The sequence below is a fragment of the Mchenga conophoros genome, linkage group LG18, assembly GCF_057382185.1.
Source record: "Mchenga conophoros isolate Kocher_MC1m ecotype Shallow Benthic linkage group LG18, M_conophoros_male_GT1.1, whole genome shotgun sequence".
Classification (NCBI taxonomy): Eukaryota; Metazoa; Chordata; class Actinopteri; order Cichliformes; family Cichlidae; genus Mchenga; species Mchenga conophoros.
In genome coordinates this window covers 17,558,696-17,576,823 of record NC_140543.1, presented here as the reverse complement: position 1 = coordinate 17,576,823, position 18,128 = coordinate 17,558,696, and the positions used below count along the sequence as shown (strand labels likewise).

General features: G+C 41.0%; 1 protein-coding gene across 7 annotated transcripts in view; it reads right to left on the bottom strand.

Annotated features, from left to right (window-relative positions):
- Window positions 1-18,128, bottom strand: part of cacna1eb (calcium channel, voltage-dependent, R type, alpha 1E subunit b) — a 73,624-nt gene that overhangs the window by 22,082 nt on the left and 33,414 nt on the right. For 5 of the 7 annotated variants that reach the window (XM_085255771.1, XM_085255772.1, XM_085255775.1 and 2 more), the window contains 18 exons: window positions 15,838-15,941; window positions 14,477-14,635; window positions 11,441-11,631; window positions 11,160-11,263; window positions 10,963-11,078; window positions 9,906-9,959; window positions 8,629-8,709; window positions 8,230-8,439; window positions 7,963-8,075; window positions 7,477-7,589; window positions 7,184-7,315; window positions 6,864-6,933; window positions 6,363-6,480; window positions 5,707-5,774; window positions 5,550-5,617; window positions 5,181-5,198; window positions 4,088-4,102; window positions 545-1,312 (listed from right to left, as the gene is read on the bottom strand). In XM_085255771.1, coding sequence (XP_085111897.1) covers window positions 545-1,312; window positions 4,088-4,102; window positions 5,181-5,198; window positions 5,550-5,617; window positions 5,707-5,774; window positions 6,363-6,480; window positions 6,864-6,933; window positions 7,184-7,315; window positions 7,477-7,589; window positions 7,963-8,075; window positions 8,230-8,439; window positions 8,629-8,709; window positions 9,906-9,959; window positions 10,963-11,078; window positions 11,160-11,263; window positions 11,441-11,631; window positions 14,477-14,635; window positions 15,838-15,941 — 2,502 coding nt within the window. The remainder of the gene's footprint in view (window positions 1-544; window positions 1,313-4,087; window positions 4,103-5,180; window positions 5,199-5,549; window positions 5,618-5,706; window positions 5,775-6,362; window positions 6,481-6,863; window positions 6,934-7,183; window positions 7,316-7,476; window positions 7,590-7,962; window positions 8,076-8,229; window positions 8,440-8,628; window positions 8,710-9,905; window positions 9,960-10,962; window positions 11,079-11,159; window positions 11,264-11,440; window positions 11,632-14,476; window positions 14,636-15,837; window positions 15,942-18,128) is intronic. The other 2 variants (XM_085255773.1, XM_085255774.1) reach the window with 2 other exon arrangements.

Here is an 18,128-nt window from a genome sequence, read left to right as displayed (position 1 = left end):
GTCACTCTCATTGAGTAACGTAACGGAATACGTTACAAAATACATTTTGGGGCATGTAATCTGTAATCTGTAGTGGAATACATTTTAAAAGTGACCTTCCCAACACCACTGATGCAATCCTCTTTGCAACCCACATCCACCCCAGCTTTTCCTTTATTGTTGTCACTGACACCTGGTCTGCTCTGTATTAACGCCATGTTGCTGCTCTCCGAGAATGTTTGACCATATAACTAATTACTATAGAACAAATGAATTTTGCTTTTTGCTTAACTGCTCCAGAATAAACTTAAATTCAAGTAACAATACAATTTTTTTCATTACATGGAGAAACTGTGCCACAGCTTTGCGGTATCTATATACGCATTTCCTTGTTGCATTTGTTGAACGAGTGTCCTACCTCGTAATCCTTTGGTGTTTATTTCTAAGCATAGCATAGCATAAAAGGTAAAAATATTATCTATACATAAAATGATGCAAATGACCTAAAATTTAAAACACTTTAGCTTCTTTCCACCAGTCGAGAAATGCATGAGAGCAGGCTTACCTTATACAATCTTCTCCAACTTCTGCATAGGGGTTAACGATGCATGTCCCATCATCGTGGACTGAGCTTCCTTCTTCCTCTCCTCTTTCTTTGTCCTCCCTTTCTTCCCTTTCTTCTCTTTCATCCAGTACTTTTCTCTCCTGGCTGAGCGACCTTCTGATATGTAGCACCTCGTGTGGCGTTTGCGTACAGTCCAGACTCTTCGCCTCAATACGAGCCTCGCGATGGCGGTGGCGTCTATGACGGGCTCCATCTTCTGGCGCCTGACTGGACCTGAACTTTCGGGCCATCCTGTGTCTGCCACCACCTGCCGCCCGGTGGTTTGGTCCTCCTGTCTTCTCCTCGCTGAGGTTTACCAGAGGTTCAGCTGCTGGAGGCTCCGGCATGGGAATAGAGATGGACATTGGAGGTTCGGGAAGAGGCATCCCCACCGACATCGGTGACTCAGGTAGGTGAGCTGGGCTGGCCTCTGAGGAAAGGTTGGAGGGGTGGTGGGGAATGGTAGGAGTTTCGACGGTGTCTTCTGTAGGGCTGCTGAACAGCTCCTCTCTGCTCGCCATTTGGCGCCGTTTGCGCAGCTGGTTGGCTCTCTGCTCCCACACCGACATGTTAACTTTTCTCCTCCTCTCGCGGCGGTTGGCAAAGGCATTGGAGCCATTTAGGGGCTGCTCGTCTGCAGCAGCCAGTGCACCATCCGGTTCATCTGGAAAGGTAGGCCGGCCCCTGTGGATCGCACGTTTCCGATACAGGTAGGGTCTTCTTCTGCCACTGAGGACCACAATGTACTCGAAATAAATATTCTGCAATTCATCTTAAGGAATTAGTGACCAAAAAAGACATGAACACTATTATTCATTTAGCATACCAATAATATATTTTAAAAAGCAAACAAGTAAAATAAAAGTTGCAAGAAAAGGACAGACCTTTTCTGTGAATTTATAATGTTAGTTGATTAGTAACACACACAAAAAAAATTCCCATGAAAAAAAAAATGTGCAAAAAATACAAAGGCATCCAAAAAACTCAAACAATGCCTGAGAAGTAAGGACAGATCGAAAGTAAAAGAGAAAAACAAAAACCCACGAGAACAAAAACGAAGGGTGCAGGATCAAGGTGCAAACATTGTGTAACATCTAAGGGAAATTGAGTACGAAAACTCAAGAGAGAAATTCTGTGTGACACAGATGCATACAGTTATACTTACTGGTATTCAGATTCTTTTGTTGTCCATGTAATCAATGAGTGATTATTTGAAAACAAGACATTAGTGTTTAACAACATACACAGAACATTTGCTGTGGCACCGAACGAAACGCGTCCAGAGGAAACAAACTGTACTTGCAATTGAATCCAAAAGAGGACTGAAGTTAGCATTTAATTTATCATAATGCACACTTTGCATTCAAGGCCGCTGTATAGTTTTGGACGTTTTACATTAAATATATTCAAAATTCAAAGATCTTGATGGCTGATGATCGATTGATATGATCGAACACAACATTTTGGTCAGTGCCACGTAACAAGCATATAACAAGACAACATGATGGAGCCAGAAGAACACTGTAATACACATCAAATCAGCACCTTGATTGTTGCAGCACTTACGAGACTAACATTCAAATATGTAACAGACAAATGATACATTCAGTGTCACAGCTAGAGTCCGAGACCAGTAAGAGAGAGTTTATGCAGGCGTGTCCTGACATCGCATCGCTTTGGGGATTTTTGTCATGTTTTTCTGGTGATCAGAGTAGATCAGGTGTGCAGGCAGCAGCTAGTCCTGATCCATATGGTAACAAATCAGCTTGCAGAGACTTTGGTGGTGTCGCAATATAGCACCGTCATTTCAAATTAAAACAAATGGGAGCATCAGCCACACCCTTCGGTGCTCCCTTGTGTTTTGCTGAACAGCAGCAAAAAGAAGTACAGCCTCAGCTGTTTGTGGACACTAGTATTTTACAATATGTGCATGGCATGCTAGAGTTGCTACTGTTTTGATATCCTTTACTACTCTCTGTTTCACAGCGTCTGTTCTCTAATTCACTAATAACAAATTCTTTATTTTTTAGGGGAACCTGGCTGAACGGCTTCTGATTTGACTTGACTGGAAGTAGCTAAAATAGACAAGTTCATATTAGAAGTTCAGAAGGATTTTTTCCCCATCACTCTGCCATATCTCTAAAGAATAATTTTTAATACTTTTTTTTTGTTACATTTTTAAAAAAAAATACTGAGTGACCCTTCATTTGTTTAAATTTGGTTTATACAATTGAAACAAGGTGAAAGTCAGTATTTGGTATGGCCATTTTTATTCTTCAACAGAGCCTGAACTCTCTTAGGCAGGTTTTCTTCTCATTTCTCTAAGTAGTCTTCAGGAATAGTTCTCGAGCCAACAGCATTGGTTAAAATGCACCCCAAACCATGACAGAGCCTCAACTGTTTTACCTCTGTTCTGACCTCCTCTACGCATAAATTTCAATTCTAATTTTTCAATTTCAGCAGTAAGGTGTTGCCATTTAGATGCTTTCCAGATAATGTAGGATGCTGGATGAAAATCAAATTTTGGCAAAGCCTCTGATACCACTGGCTGAAATGTAGCCCAAAACCATGACAGAGCCTCCACCATGTTTTACAGATGGCTGTAGACCAGGGGTCTCTAACTCCAGTCCTCGAGAGCTACTGTCCTGCAGCTTTTAGATGCATGCCTACTTCAACGCAGCAGAATCAAAAGGTTGAATTACCTTTTCAGCACGCCATCAAGTTTGGCAATGCTTGGTAACAAGCCATTCATTTGATTCAGGTGTGTCGGAACAAGGATACATCTAAAAGCTGCAGGACAGTAGCTCTCGAGGACTGGAGTTGGAGACCCCTGCTGTAGATGCTCAGTGTCCTGATCGCTCCATACATATTGATTTGAATTTGTATTATATAACTGCTTCATAAAACCCGTTGCCACTGATTTTCCATGCACTTCTTATTGGGAATACCACAGACTTTTCTCCCTGCTTCCCTTCCACTGGAATGCTGTATTGGAATAATTTTTTTAGGCCTTCCACTTCTTCTTCTTCTTCACTTGTCCAGTTTCTTCAGTTTTTTTACGGACACACTGCACACCATGTTGAGACATGGCAAGTTTTCAGCTACTAGTTCTCTGGAAATCACCTTGGTGGAAAAATGCTATTTTATGTCTGTCAAACTCTGTTGTCTCTTGTTTTTTGTAGGATCAACCAAAGAAATTGGAACAAATGATAGTTTAAGATTCAATTTTAAACAGTTTTATGTCTGTTATGTATAAACACTACGCTGGTTTGTCCCTTGAGTTAGGTGCATTTTATGCTTTAATCATGCAGAGTAAGTAACTCAAAATAAAAAAAAAAAAAAAAAAAAAAAAAACAACAAAACAAAACTTAATCCTCTAAAAATGGTCAGGTACAAGGGCTGGATTGAAAACTGGTGAAAAAGCAGCCATTTTCCAAAGAAACACTTTGGAAGACATTTAGAAAGCTTAGAGAACTATTGCTCAAAACCACTTTAAAAACTTACATGAAAGTCTGGTTCCTTGGAAGCAAAATATAGAGAAACGAGATGTGGCTCACGACATTTGCACAGTACTGTCTACTCTTGGAAGTTTGCTACATTTGTACTTTAAAACCAAAGCCTAAAAGCACCAACAGAGTCATTTTATTCAACATTACTGTATAATAGTATTTTAACGACTACAAGACATTAACAGTTGAATAAAACTATTCTGTAAAAAAGAAGCTTTGAGCCTCTGCAAGTTGATTTTCTTATTGCACCATAAATAAAAGCCTACTTGGGAAGAAGGTAAAACACATTTATCAATCTCTAATTATATATGGTCAGGAAAATCTGACTTAGTAACATTTGTAGTTAATGGACCCTTTTCACAGCAGCCATTTTGACTTGTCATAGCTCAAATGTTAGTGGTGGCCCATTAAATGTCCCAGTATGCTAATTCAGAGCGCCAGCCTCCACAATACTCTCCTCAAGAAGAAATCAGCCGTCATTAGATTTCCTGAATGCAGCTGTGCATTTCCTGCGAATACAGTGAAAATCTGCTGTGAAAAAGGTCTGAGGTGTAAAACACAGGAAGGACAGGTGCAGCCATAATCTAGCCAGGTCAGTGTTCTCAGTGAGAGGTTTAACGTGCCTCTGCAGGACACGCAGATGTTACGTAACATCTTTATGCCCTCCAACAAAAAATGTCATTGTCACAGTGGAAATTCTGATGAGCCGGAGTCACACTAATCAGGCAAACTTGGTCAAAATCAGACCCACTCCAAAGTGTGCCTCCTCCCAGTAGAGTCACACATTCAGACTTCCCACTGTTCCCGACAACCTTTGAAGTACACCTCCCGCCCTTCTCCTCCCAAACTTATGGGATAATTAGACCTGTGGGAAAGCCGCCAGGTCGCAGAAAGGAGCAAGGAAATCAGTGAAGAATTACCCCTCTGATTAACAAAAGAGGCTGACCATAACCAATCACAAGCCAAGGCAGTCACAGGAGTTTCAGTTATGCAGCTCGGAGAGTCGGAAATGACTCATGCTTTTAAATCAGGCACATTCAATTTGCATTCATAATTTTGGCATCAGTACGTTAAACATGCCTTTCTACCTTGCATTCACCGCGCAGCTGAAGAAATAAGGAACATACTGTTTTAAACATTTGACACTTACACCTACAACTTCTTCTCATGGTGGAAATAAATGATCTTGACTTATTTTAATCTGACTTTAACACATCTCCCCTCTAATAGAGTAAGATGAGGAACCATCAGTTTCCCCACAGCATTCATATCTTAAGTATTAGCTTCATTTCACTTCTTGGAAAATGACTTGGAAAAACACTAAAAAAACGACTGAGAATGAGGAACTGTGAGAGAGTTTAGTCCAATTTCAAATTCAGTTACTTAAGAGCTGTGAAGACTGTGGTTATCTCATCTTAAACGTGGATTTTTTTGTTAGATGTCGACCAGTAACTTACTCAGCTATCAGGCCGTCTCTTCCTCTGGCGTATCTCTGGTTGAAGAACTCTTCTTCCTCCTCTTCATCCTAAAGAAGAAGACCACGCCCGCAATCGAAGAGCGGTTAACAGCAGAACGTGTGTCACATACAGCACAAACTTTAAAAACAGTGCAAACCTTTGTCAATTCCTGTGCATTGGCCAGATTATCCACGGCAATGGCCAAGAAGACATTCAGCAGCGTGTCTGTCGTAATGTCGGTCAAGGACAAAAACGCCAAAAAGTACAAATAAAATCACATTTTAGGCGACCGCATGAATGTCAGTTAGCTTGCTCTTCAGGACTACTGAAGCAAAGCGCGAAATCAAATGCCGTCATGTCACCAAAGCGCTAAATATTGCTCACTTGTTTCCATCCAAAGACGCTCTCTGGTGTCAAATATAAATTTCTGTTTTGATCCTTCTCCACCCAGCTGCTGACTCACCTTTGACCCCTACTGTACTTGCTGTGATCTGGTGTAGGTATGTTTGGTCATTAATCAGCCACTTGTATACTTTCCTTTCACCTTTTACTCACCTACAAATCTACTTTAATTGCATTTATCAATAAAGACCACAAAGAACATCAATGTTACTGATGCCAGAGGATATTCTGCTGAAGATTTTACTTTTGATACAACATTTTTATACTAGTTTAACTCGCCGTACTTCTGTTGATATTAAGCATTTTAACACTCGGGTATGTCGCTATTTTTATCTAAAATACTTCCACCACTTATAGGCATCACGGTTTTTATCAGCGCTTTCTGACCACTTTTGAGGTCAACAAGGATACAATTTCCAAACAATGTGAGCACTATGAAGTAGATGGATGACCACATGCCGTACTGAACGCCTCCCTGCGAGCGGATCCCATTATACATCACCTCGTTCCAGTCCTCGCCGGTCAAAATCTGTGGGCAAATTCACAGAATATTTTGCACATTGCTCACATCAGATTCACTGCACAGGAGACAAAGTCACTGTCTACTAACCAGTTCAAAGTATAGTATTAAAATGGCAGCAAGGCAATAATTACAGTGTCTGCTGATCAAAACACTCTTTTACAGTGCAGCGGATGTGTAGCAGATATGATGTGGACTTTTTCCACATTTCCCTTGTCTGATATTCATGTGCGCATATGTGTGTATGGATGTGTGGGATGATGACGGAGGCAGGGGGTGGCGAGCGAGCGAGCGAGCAGAGTTGTTTAATCTGCGCCTGGGGTGAGAAATATCCCAGGGTGCAATGTGTCATGGAGAGCAGGCAGAAATGAGGGGATCTGTGGGAGCCAAACCTGAAACACTGTCATGATGGCAGCTGGAAACGTGTCAAAGTTGGTGGGAGTGTAATCTTCAAAGATGAACCTAGAGGGGAGGCAGATAGAAAGCAGGGTCAGATATGACCAAGGAAGAATGGGAGGAGGAGGAGGATGCAGAGCTATTTTCATCTGGACATATCGCTTCCTCTCCTCTTATTTTAGGACACCATTGAGGAAACTGCTGTTTAGATCTTAGGAAGAAGATACTGTTTTTCAAAACGGTGCCATTATTATTGAAATCAAAAGGAAAACCGATTTGGCCGAGTTCACTGACAATTAAGGATGTCAGTACGCACCTCCCTCCAAACAGCTGCATCCCCAGCAGAGCAAACACCACAGTGAAGAGGAAGAGAAGGAAAAGCAGGCTGATGATGGACTTCATGGAGCTCATGAGGGACACCACCAAATTCCTGAGAGAGGCCCAGTATCTGGAAAAAGAAAATAATAATAAAATAATACACCCTCTGGGTTTTTTTTTTGTTTAGTTGGTTTTTTTGTCAGCTGGAACGTGTAATAATTCAACAACCATCGTGCAACCCAGGCTGTCATGACTTACTTTCTCTGTGAACTGTCCTGCTGCCCCACTTACTTTGTGATCTTAAAAATCCTCAGAAGTCTCAGCGCCCTGAGCACACTGATGCCAAATGACATGCCAGGCCTGAAGAAACCCCACACCACCTCAAAGATGCTGCCGACAATAACCTGCAAAACATGTCAGAAGGAAAAAATCAAGCTCTGTATGCTTCACCTGTGCAGCAATGTAGAAATCCTCTTTTTGTTTTGCCATCAGTTCTCTCACTTATGTTCTAATTTACTTTGAAAGTTGGTTTTCTTGCTCAGTTTTAGTCCCTTCATCATTTTTACCTGTGTTGATTATTATATCTCTAATCAGCCCACTGTGTGTATAAAGTCCAGTCCTCCCTTTGTTCTTGGTAAAGATGGTTCACTTTGGTTTATATAATCTATTCAAGTAATAAGAAATTGTATCCCTGACGTTAAGTAGCCTAGTCTTCATTTAGCACAAGAAATGTATATATTCTAGCACAGAGTGAGAAAAGGAGATGAAGGACCTCACCCCACAGTCGAAGCAGTTGAAAGATGAGTGGAAGTACAGCCGGAAACCCAGACCATACATTTTCAAAAACATCTCAGCCAGAAACAGCCCCAGGAAAACAAACTCTGCATAGTCTGGAGATTAAAGAGGGGGAAAAAGCAAAAGTCAGAAAGCAGAATGAAGCAGGGTGCAGCCAGAAAGAAGGTATTTTCTGACCTGATTTCGCTTTTTTGATCTAAAAAAAAAAGCAAACAGCAAACAGCACAGACATTCACAAAAGAAACCCACAGAGGAAGACGGTGAGCCAGTCGGGTTGATTGTGGTGGACAATGGCCACACAGATGGTGTTGAGAGCCACCAGACTGAGCACCATCAAGTAGAAAGTGTCTGTCTTCACCATGCGGCGGATCGAGATGCGCAACATGCGCTCCTTACGTCGCAAGTAGGCAGCGGGGCCGCGGCGGCCGCTGCGGAAATTCATTCTCGATCGTGACATGCCTGAAGGAGAAAGAGGGAGAATAAGAAAGGAATTTTTACAGAGGGAGGCGGGGGAATTTTCGAGTTAGTCATATGCATGTGAAAGGTACAGTATATAAGTAACTCAAGAGCTCAGACACAGGTGATATCCTGTAAAGAAAGTAGGAAGAAGCCTACTGTAAAGACAGTGAGTAACTGAGCTTCACTCACTGGCGGTAGACATGTCTGTATACTTCTCATCCCCCGGTGCTCCTCGCCGCGCACCCGTCTTCTTACTTGATCTCTTCAGCACTAAAGATGTTTCACACAAGTTCAACTTTACCAAAACCTCAACTTTGCTAACTTTACGTCAGAAATGAAAATGAAAACAACGGGTGAAATGGTGACTTCTGCTGTCACACTAAAGGTCCACATAAATAACATAACAGCAACAGCTGTGCCTGTAATACAACTCATTAAAATCAGGCACTTCCCGTTTTTTAACCCATTAAATTGATATAACATTAATATAAGCTTAGTTGCAATGGTAACCTCCAGGTTATCAATAAAATATTGAGTCATGTTTAAGGTCTGAGTAGTCATTATAGGTAAGGAGATATATGTATGAGATATCCATGGTAGAAGTGTGAGATCGATACAAATATCGATAGTATCAATACCGACGCTGGTTTTGGTATTGGATCGATACTGATACTTTGTTTCCATCCTCTAACTTCAGTAAACAGCCCACTGAATTGTGTTAAATAAACTATTTTGTTTTGGAAATGAAAAAATATATCAAAAAAAATGTTTGAACCTTTTTGTGCTGACTGTCAGGTCTATTTTATTTATAGCCCATAGCACATTTAAACAACAGAGGCTGATCCAAAGTGCTTTAGAGGCAGCCACATTTCCATTACAGGTCTCCAAAACAAGTAAACAAAATGTTTCAAAATACATAAAAAGCTGAAAAGTGGTTTATTATATTAACTAATTATTGTGAAAAAATAAAGATCACACTGATTTAGTGGTCATTAAATGTGTTAACAATATGAAAATTGGTGATGATTCATCATAATAATATTAACACACGGCTCTCTCGTTTCTAAGTTAAAAGCATCGGAATTGGTATCGGCAGCACTGGCCCTGTATTTACTTGGTATCGGAGCAATACCAAAATTTGCAGTATCAAACACAACAAATACACGGTGTATTTTGAAGCGCTTTAATTCCACAGCCGTTCACCTATACCTGTCGAAACAGGTGCTGTTAGAGGGGATTCATAAGTTTCATGGGGTTGCCGGTAGGTAACCGTGCCTCAGGAGGGGGACACATTGAGCACTGGTAAGTTTTAAATGTAAACATTTATATTTGGCCATGTATTTTTAAATTTACTGCGAGCTTCTTTGTCCATTTCTTAAAAAAATATAACCTTTCAGAATCTGATGATTCTTTTTGATGCACTCTGTATATGTAGATAATTCTAAGGGCAAAGTATGTGAACTTACCATCTAACGGTGATCTCCCTGAACTTTTATTCTCCTCTGCAAGCATCACCTCCTCTGTAATACAATAAAACTGAAGGTTACATGCAGAAATATTTGTTTTTAATCAAGCCGCAGCTAAAAACCCACATTTCAGAGTCATAGCGCCCATTGTAACCGAGGCCAAACTGATGCAAACACTGCACTGAGAGGCCGGTGTGACCTTCTTAAAGACAGAGCTCCTTTTCTCGCTCACAATCTCGCAATATCTCGCTCTCTTTTCTCCCTCTCTTCCCACACTCTCCCACACCCGTGCACACATGACTGCACATGCACAGCGACTCTCTTTCTTTCTCTCTCTCTCTCACACACACACACACGCACATGCAAACACACAGAAGCGCGTGTATATAAGCACACACACAAATTTAAGTCAATGAGTCAGTATCACCTTTTTCTCACCCTCTGCTTGCGTGGGAGCCTAGCAGTGTAGATTGCCATTACAGCACTGTGCGTTTGCTGCAACTCAACTCAGCTACTCTGCTGCGGATCCAAAAGTCTGAAGGTGTCTGCAGCAAACCAGTCTCTCTTCAAAAATGTAATGAAATCACTGTGTTGCTTTTAACAGGGCGATTACATTTTAATTAAAAGAAGAGACTCAGTGTATCGGCACATAAAGGGGAAACGGTAGCCTGGCTCACTCTGTTTAACAGCTATGCGAAGCAAAACTGTGGTGGAGGTACGTGCTGGAATATTTCTGAACAGTGAATCCTGGCTAACACTTTGTTTCAACCTTACATTGCCAAAAGCATTCACTCACCAGTCCAGCTGTGAAATGTTCTCACTACTAAATATTCCACAGTGAACTGTTAGTGGTATTATAACAATGTGGAAACAATTGGTTATAGAAATTCTCCCACGACCAGAAAAAAAGAAAAAAAATTGATGGATTAATTGATTCAGCATTTTTCTTCAGTTCATCAGCCGCTGCATTTCTCATCAAAACATCCAGGATTAAGTCACTGAAGCCTCTCCACACTCACTGTAATAAAAGATGTAAAGTTGTTCTGCTGCCCAGTACCTGCCCTGTCTATCCAGGCTCGGTAGCCATTCAGTTCTCTTTCCACCTGCTGCTGGCGACGCAGTTTCATAAAGGCCCTCCGGTTCTCCACCCTCTCTCTCTCCTTCGCAAATTCTCTGAAAAAATAAAACATATGAAAGCAGCTGTCTTCACTCATAATACGGACAGAAATGTTCACATAAATGAGGCACACTTACCCAGACAGGACTCCCAGAACTAGATTCAAAACAAAGAACGAGCCAATAATGATGAGAGGAATGAAGTACATCCAGTTCCACGTTATACCCAAGGCATCGTTGGTCTGAAATCCATAATTTTTATGTTATTAAACACTCAGCATCATTGCAGTGCTCAAGCCTTCAAGGGGGTGAGGGATCACACTGACGATGTAGAGGTCTCAAAAACTCGTGTATCAAATATGAAACACTAGGCATTAAGGGTTTAAGGGTTCACTTTCAGGCTGAATGCTTCTGCTCACGTTATAGAGGACAGCCGTCCATCCCTCCATGGTGATACACTGGAAGACGGTGAGAACAGCAAACAGGATGTTGTCGAACTGTGTGATGCCGTCATTGGGCCCGATCCAGGTATCGTTGCAGTCGTACTTCTCAGGACACTTCCTCACACCGCACGCAAATGCCAGCTCTGACGAGTCGACAGTCTCATTGTCTACAAGCACGAAACATAAATGTCACGGCGCCCATTTATTGAAGCACAAACATAATGACCCCAGATATTCATCTACTGCCGCTTTCTTGATTGTGGTCCTTACGGATCCCGCCCCCCAGGTCTGGTAACTGAAAGTCTGCATTAAAGTGCAGAAGACAATGTGCAAGTGGAGGGCAAATGAGGACAGGCGTGAAAGTCGAGTTCTACCACAAAATACAGATGTGGAGGTACGGACCAGTGCCAGCATCCAAACTGGATCCACATTTCCACGGCAACAAAATCAAGCAGCAGTGCTAAAAAAAATAATAAAGACAGCTTTCACGACTCACATCCTGGCTATGAGAGAGGATATTCACAGATGATTGGCAGATGCAGGGCATACAAAATCTGTCTTCGATTTTTATATCATACCCCAACTTCAACTATATAACACTGTAACATCTGGATCTGGTGGGTCTGAGGTACTAGGTTAGTAGTGTGTGGAGGTTATCAAAGTAGTTAAAGAAGATTTGGGGAAGTAATGTTTTTCTTTCTTGTGTTTCTTTATTTCTTTCGCTGCACTCAAATGGAAGGTGAAGCTGGCAGATGGTTATCTTATTTCAGCATAAACCCTGGAAACAGTCCAGTCTGGCACTTTGAAAAGCATTACAAGAATCAACCTAGCAACACCAACACAGCTGATAACATGTTACTGTATAGCTCGCTTGTTTTAATCAATTTTTTGTCCTTTTTTTTTTTTTACACTTTTTGTACAGAGTGAAGAGTCGGGTTAGTGTTTCCAGTGTGTTTGCTATTCTACGCTCTACGACCTTTTAATATCTGTGGTGAAACAATCACTGACCTGTACATTATACACTGCCATCCTCCACTGGAAATACATTTTTGTTTTCTGCTGTCTCACCTTAGTCCTTGACCCTCACTAACACTCTGTTCATCTGCCGATGGAGTAAAAATCTCTTTGCTTAGTTTAAATCTCGCTTTAAGAGACACAAGCAGGATTTAGTGAAGCCTTATGATTCATATTTTTATGCGTTGTTATTATAAAGTTGCTATGGAAGAAGGTTTAAATAAATTTAAGAAACTTTTTTGTTTGTTTGAAAACATCTCTTTAGGCTTTAAATTTTGTGGGAACAATGGAGCAATTTATTTCTCCTGCTCTGAACGCCGTGACAGCTATAATATTAAAATTTTATACCTCGATCCATCCCTGAGCTGTGTTGGACAGTAAATGCTATGGTGCGGTGGTGTGATTACAGAGTAGTTGTTGAGTAATTAAGCAGTAGCTAAATCAGCCAGCAACAACTCTAATAATACCTCTGAGCCTGCTGCTACTGTAATCTATGAAGGCCTCTGTTGCTCAAACAAAGATGTTCACACCCTCTGTTAGAGAACAATGAGTAAATCACACTTTGAGCTTACCTGGCGAATCAGTCACAGTAAGTTACAAGGCATCCAAAACAAACCCTGAAAATATGCCTCTAAATTCAGCGGCGATACAATGGCGGCACGTGAGCCCTCAAATTGATAATAAAATACAATCAAAGGCGTCATTTACCTGTAATCAGTATAAAGTACATGTAGACTGATCATGATTTTAGGATTCTAAATCATGGTGTTTACAGCGATGTTTAAAATGGCGACAACATTTTTCTCCCTTGAAACTTGTGGATGTCTTTGGATTTCATGTTGTCAGCACTCAAAGCTATAACAACTGCAAGGACATCGCCACCACAGTGAAAAAGCATTTTAATCTGTGGGTTTGTGTGTGTGTTTGTATAAAATGCTTACACTGTGCGCTTTTTCCTGTTTCTACCTTTTCACCAGTGTTCTGTGCAGCACTGTGCAAAAGTCTTGAGCCCTACTGATCTTTTCTTTTCTTTTTTTTTTAAAAGAAAAACTGGAAAAAGGTGCAGGGGTTTTACCGACACATGCAAACATATGTAGAAATACAGTCTATATAAAAAGAAAGTTTGTACAATTCCAAGGAGCTTTGGTATGATCACCTTTATTCTTCAGCCCACAGTGAATTCTCTTAGGCAAGCTCAGGCATTTCTTAGTCTTGTCTTCAGGAATAGTTCTCCAGACCTCTTGAAGGACATTCAAAGCTCTTCTGTGACTCCTGGCTGCCTTTAGTCCTGTTCTCTTTGGAGATAATCCCCACACTGCTTCAGCAATGTTGCAGTCTGAGCTCTCGGGAGGCCAATCCATGACTGATGCTGTTCCATTCTGTGTTTTTCTATCCAGGTATGTTTTTGCTGTTTTGCTGAAACGCAGCTCCAAACCATGGCAGAGCCTCCACTGTGTTTTACAGATGGCTGTAGATACTCACTGTTGAACTCCTTTGTACATGATGGTGATGATTTGAACCAAAGGTTTCAAATTCTGTCTAAGACCATTTCTGATGAGGCTTCAGTGAGCAGTAGATGAATCTCTCTGGTCCTGTGTCAGGTCTATAGACAGTTGTTTTTTCTTTCACACCTGATACTTCTTCATTTGTCCTCCACTTGTCCAGTTTAGATATGCCAAGTATTCACCTAATAGCTCTTTGGGAAAATTTCAATCTGTTGTTATGCCTTAATCATTCATAGGTCAATTTTCACAAGTGGCTTAACAAACCAATAAATATTCCTCTGGTCAGGAAATGGTCATGCACAAGGACTGGACTGCAAATGGATGAAAAAGCAGAAAATGTCCAAAGAAAAACTTTGGAAGAGCTTCAGAAAGCCTGGAGAACTGTTGCTCCACTTTAAGAAATTACAAGAATGTTGGGCTCCTTGGAAGTAAAATATAAAGTAATGAGGAGTGGTTCAAGACTTCTGCACAGTACTGTATGCTCTCATCTTACCAAGAATGTCGTCTGATGGCAGGCAGGTGTGGTGAAGCTTCCCGCTGTAGAACTCCAGACCAATGATGGCGAACATGAGGATGGCAAAGAACAAGAGGAGACCAATCTGGAGCAGGGGGATCATGGCCTTCATGATGGACTTCAGCACAATCTGGAGGCCTGGAGGTTTTATACAGAAACAGATACTGTCTTTAAGAATAACACAAAAGACAATGTAACAATCAAAGTTCCCAAGTACATGGTTAGCTACATTGTTTTGTGAAAACAGTCAAGGACTTTTGCCTTTTCTATTATTTCTGCTAATGAAGATAATTTTGAATAGCAATAGTTACTGTATTTGCATTACCATCAGTTTAAATTTGCAGCAGGTAGAAATAATATTTGGCTTCACACAGAATTCAAACCCTGCTTTCTCAGTTTCAGGTCCTTCATATTTTCAATGCAACATCCCAGCTTAATTTTTATGTGGGCGTTTGTTTTTTTTTACACTACTTTATAGTACTCGGTCACCACTTCATGCATAATGGACCTTCCATGTGTATGGACATGTGCAGGTATATATGTATGTATACATATGTATATTTAGTGTGTACAGATGTGTGTGTACATGTCTATAAATAGGAATAGTAGTGGTACAATAGCTGTATCAAGCTATATAGTTTATGTCTTCCATATTTCCAACCATATCCATAATCACATACTGTGTATGCTACCATTGTATATAGTGTATTATCTTACTTTTTTTCATTGATTGTACTTATTTGTATTTTTGTATTTCTGATATCTGTACTTCAGCTGAGGTGACGCAAAAATTTCCCCATTGTGGGATCAATAAAGTCTTATCTTATCTTACTCGATTGATCTGGTGTGAAAAGACCAGTGATTGGCCTGTCAAGGCTGGATTTTCCACAGCCTGGAAACAAAGCTCAGGGAGGTGCACAACTCCAGATTACTTGGCTCCTTGCTGAGGACAGCATCGAGTAATGTCATTAATGGAAAAACTCTTAATACACAAGAGTTTCTACGGCGTATATACAATTAAAATTACTCTGTGTCTTCTGTGTCTTGTGAAGTGCTTACATGTGGCAGATAGGAAACAGTGGACAAGGAACTAGTGCGTACTATGAGGTAAATTGACCAACGGGTTCAACTGCCTGGAGGAAAAGTCCAACAACAAGGCAAACTAAAAAAATCCATGTAATGCCTACATGTTAATACTCACGTGACATCCTGACAGTTTTTGTACATACAAGTCCAGATTATGAAACTCTTCCTAATGAACACATTCTGAAACTGCAGCTTTTGCATTTGTGTGTTTGACCTTGAAGTGCTTTTTAGTTTGAGGTCAGTAGTTGACTCACTGGGAATGCCGGAGACGAGTTTGAGAGGTCTCAGCACCCGAACAGCCCTCAGGGTCCGAAGGTCGACCGGGATGTTCATGTGGGCACCGGCAGTGGCCAGGATCCTGGTGGAGGCACGCATTATAGAGATTCAAAGACATTTTTGATGGTAGGGACGCTACACTGGAAAGACATTGTGACATTTTTTCAAGGATTAATAGCTATCATTATTTTTGGTGGCCTAAAAAAGGAGAGAGACATTTGGGTTAAATTACAGACTATACAACAGGGACATATAAAAAACATCCATTAGCAGCTAAATCTGGTACAAAACTTCTTTCCTTTCTTGAGATTAATGTTATTTTCCTGTGACGTCTGAAAAATGAAGCGCAAAAATAGATAAAAAGGCACAAACGGATGCATCTGAAGGACACTTTTGGAAATGACTCATTCGAAATATTAAATATGATCTGCTGTCATCCCCACAGCTGTAAGGCCTGTGAGTGGTACAGCATTTCCATTCGGTGTAGCACACTTGCATGGCGAGAGACAAAGAATGCACAGCCACATACACCTGGCAGGCATCTCTACTCACATCTGCCCACGCACACATTGATGTCCCTCCACCTACACACAAACACTGAAAAACAGCATCGGGAGCAGGCGACAGGCAAGCTCTCTCCAGAAAAATCACATCTGCATGTTTCTTACCGGAACGGCAAAAGCAGAATAATTTGTTATTTTTAATTATAATAGTAGCAATCGCACAGCTAAAGCTACAAAACCGCACCGATAATAGCGGCATAAAAATTCATTTCCACGTCAATTAAACCGTTAATGCTCTTACTGACAAGCGGGTCAGCATCTTCTGCTAATTTGCTCGCTAATATTTTAACAGACTTGTGAAAAACATCTTAATTATTTTTCCCTGATTTGTCCACCTCTCTCTCTTTGTTTCCACACACACAGAAGACACAAATATACAAACTTACAAAATCTTTGGACAATGCTGAGGAGTGTGGGGGAGGGTGTGTGTGTGTGTGCGTGTGTGTGTGTGTGTGTAAGCAGGGGGTAGAAAGCACATGGCAGAAACTCAAGTGTAAACCCACGCAGAATCTCTCCTGAAAGCAGTGGGAGGGAGAGAGGCCAAGTGAGTGAGTGAATGAGTGAGGCCATGTGCACACTAATGTGGATGAATCTGGAAAAAAACGCTTTATAAGTGCTGAAAGCTCACCGTCTATAACACCACGTTCAGAACCTTTCTAACTGTCCGCACTGAAGGCTGTGCACAACGATGGATGCTGTTCCCATCCATCTGCAAACTAAAACATATTCAAAGAATTTACAGCGCAGTGAAAAAGAATTTGCCACCTTCATGATTTGAGTTGTTTTTTCTTTGGGGTTTTTTCTCTCTTTTTTGCATATTTGTGACACAGATGTTTCAGATCATCAAAGAACATTTTGTAAATATTGCAAATACAAAAGGCAGTTTTTAAATGATGACTTAATTTATTGGGGGAAACAAAGCTGTGCGGAAAAGGTAATCATGAATCAACTGTGGTTAACCACATTGCCTGGAGTTCAGTTTCACTAGCTACACTGATGCCTGATTACTGCCAAATCCGCTGAATCAAGAAATCACCAAAAAGAACCTGTCTGACAATATGAAGTAGGTTTAAAGATCTCAAAATCATGCCACAGTCTAAATAAACAACTGAGAAGTAAAATCATTGATATCTATCCATCTATGAGGGTTACAGAGGCTTTGGGACTTCATGAACCACAGTGAGAGCCTTTAACCACAAATGGAGAAAGCTTAGAACAGTGGTTAGCCCTCCCAGCAGTGACCAAAATTACTCCAAGAGTAATCAACAACTCATTCAGGAGGTCACAAAAGAATCCTGAACATAATCAAACAACAGCATCAAAGTAACTGTCAGTTAAGGTCACAGTTCATGATTCAACAATAAGAAAAAGACTGGGCAAAAATGTCACTTCAAAAGAGAAAACCACTGCTGACCAAGAAGAACACAAAGCCTTGCCAAAAAACAAAAACAACTTTGGGGGAAATATTTTGTGGACTGCTGAAGCAACAGTTGAACTTTATGGAAGCTTTAAGTCTCGTTAAATCCTGTGTGAAGCTAGCACGGCATCACACCAGCAGTCAAACATGAAGGTCGCTGTGTGATTTTCTGGGGCTGCTTTGTTGGACCATGAATTCTGCGCTTTACCAGAAAATCCTGAAGGAGGATGTCCGGCCATCAGTCATGAAGCTCCGAGTCAACATCCAGACCTAAATCCAACTGAGATGC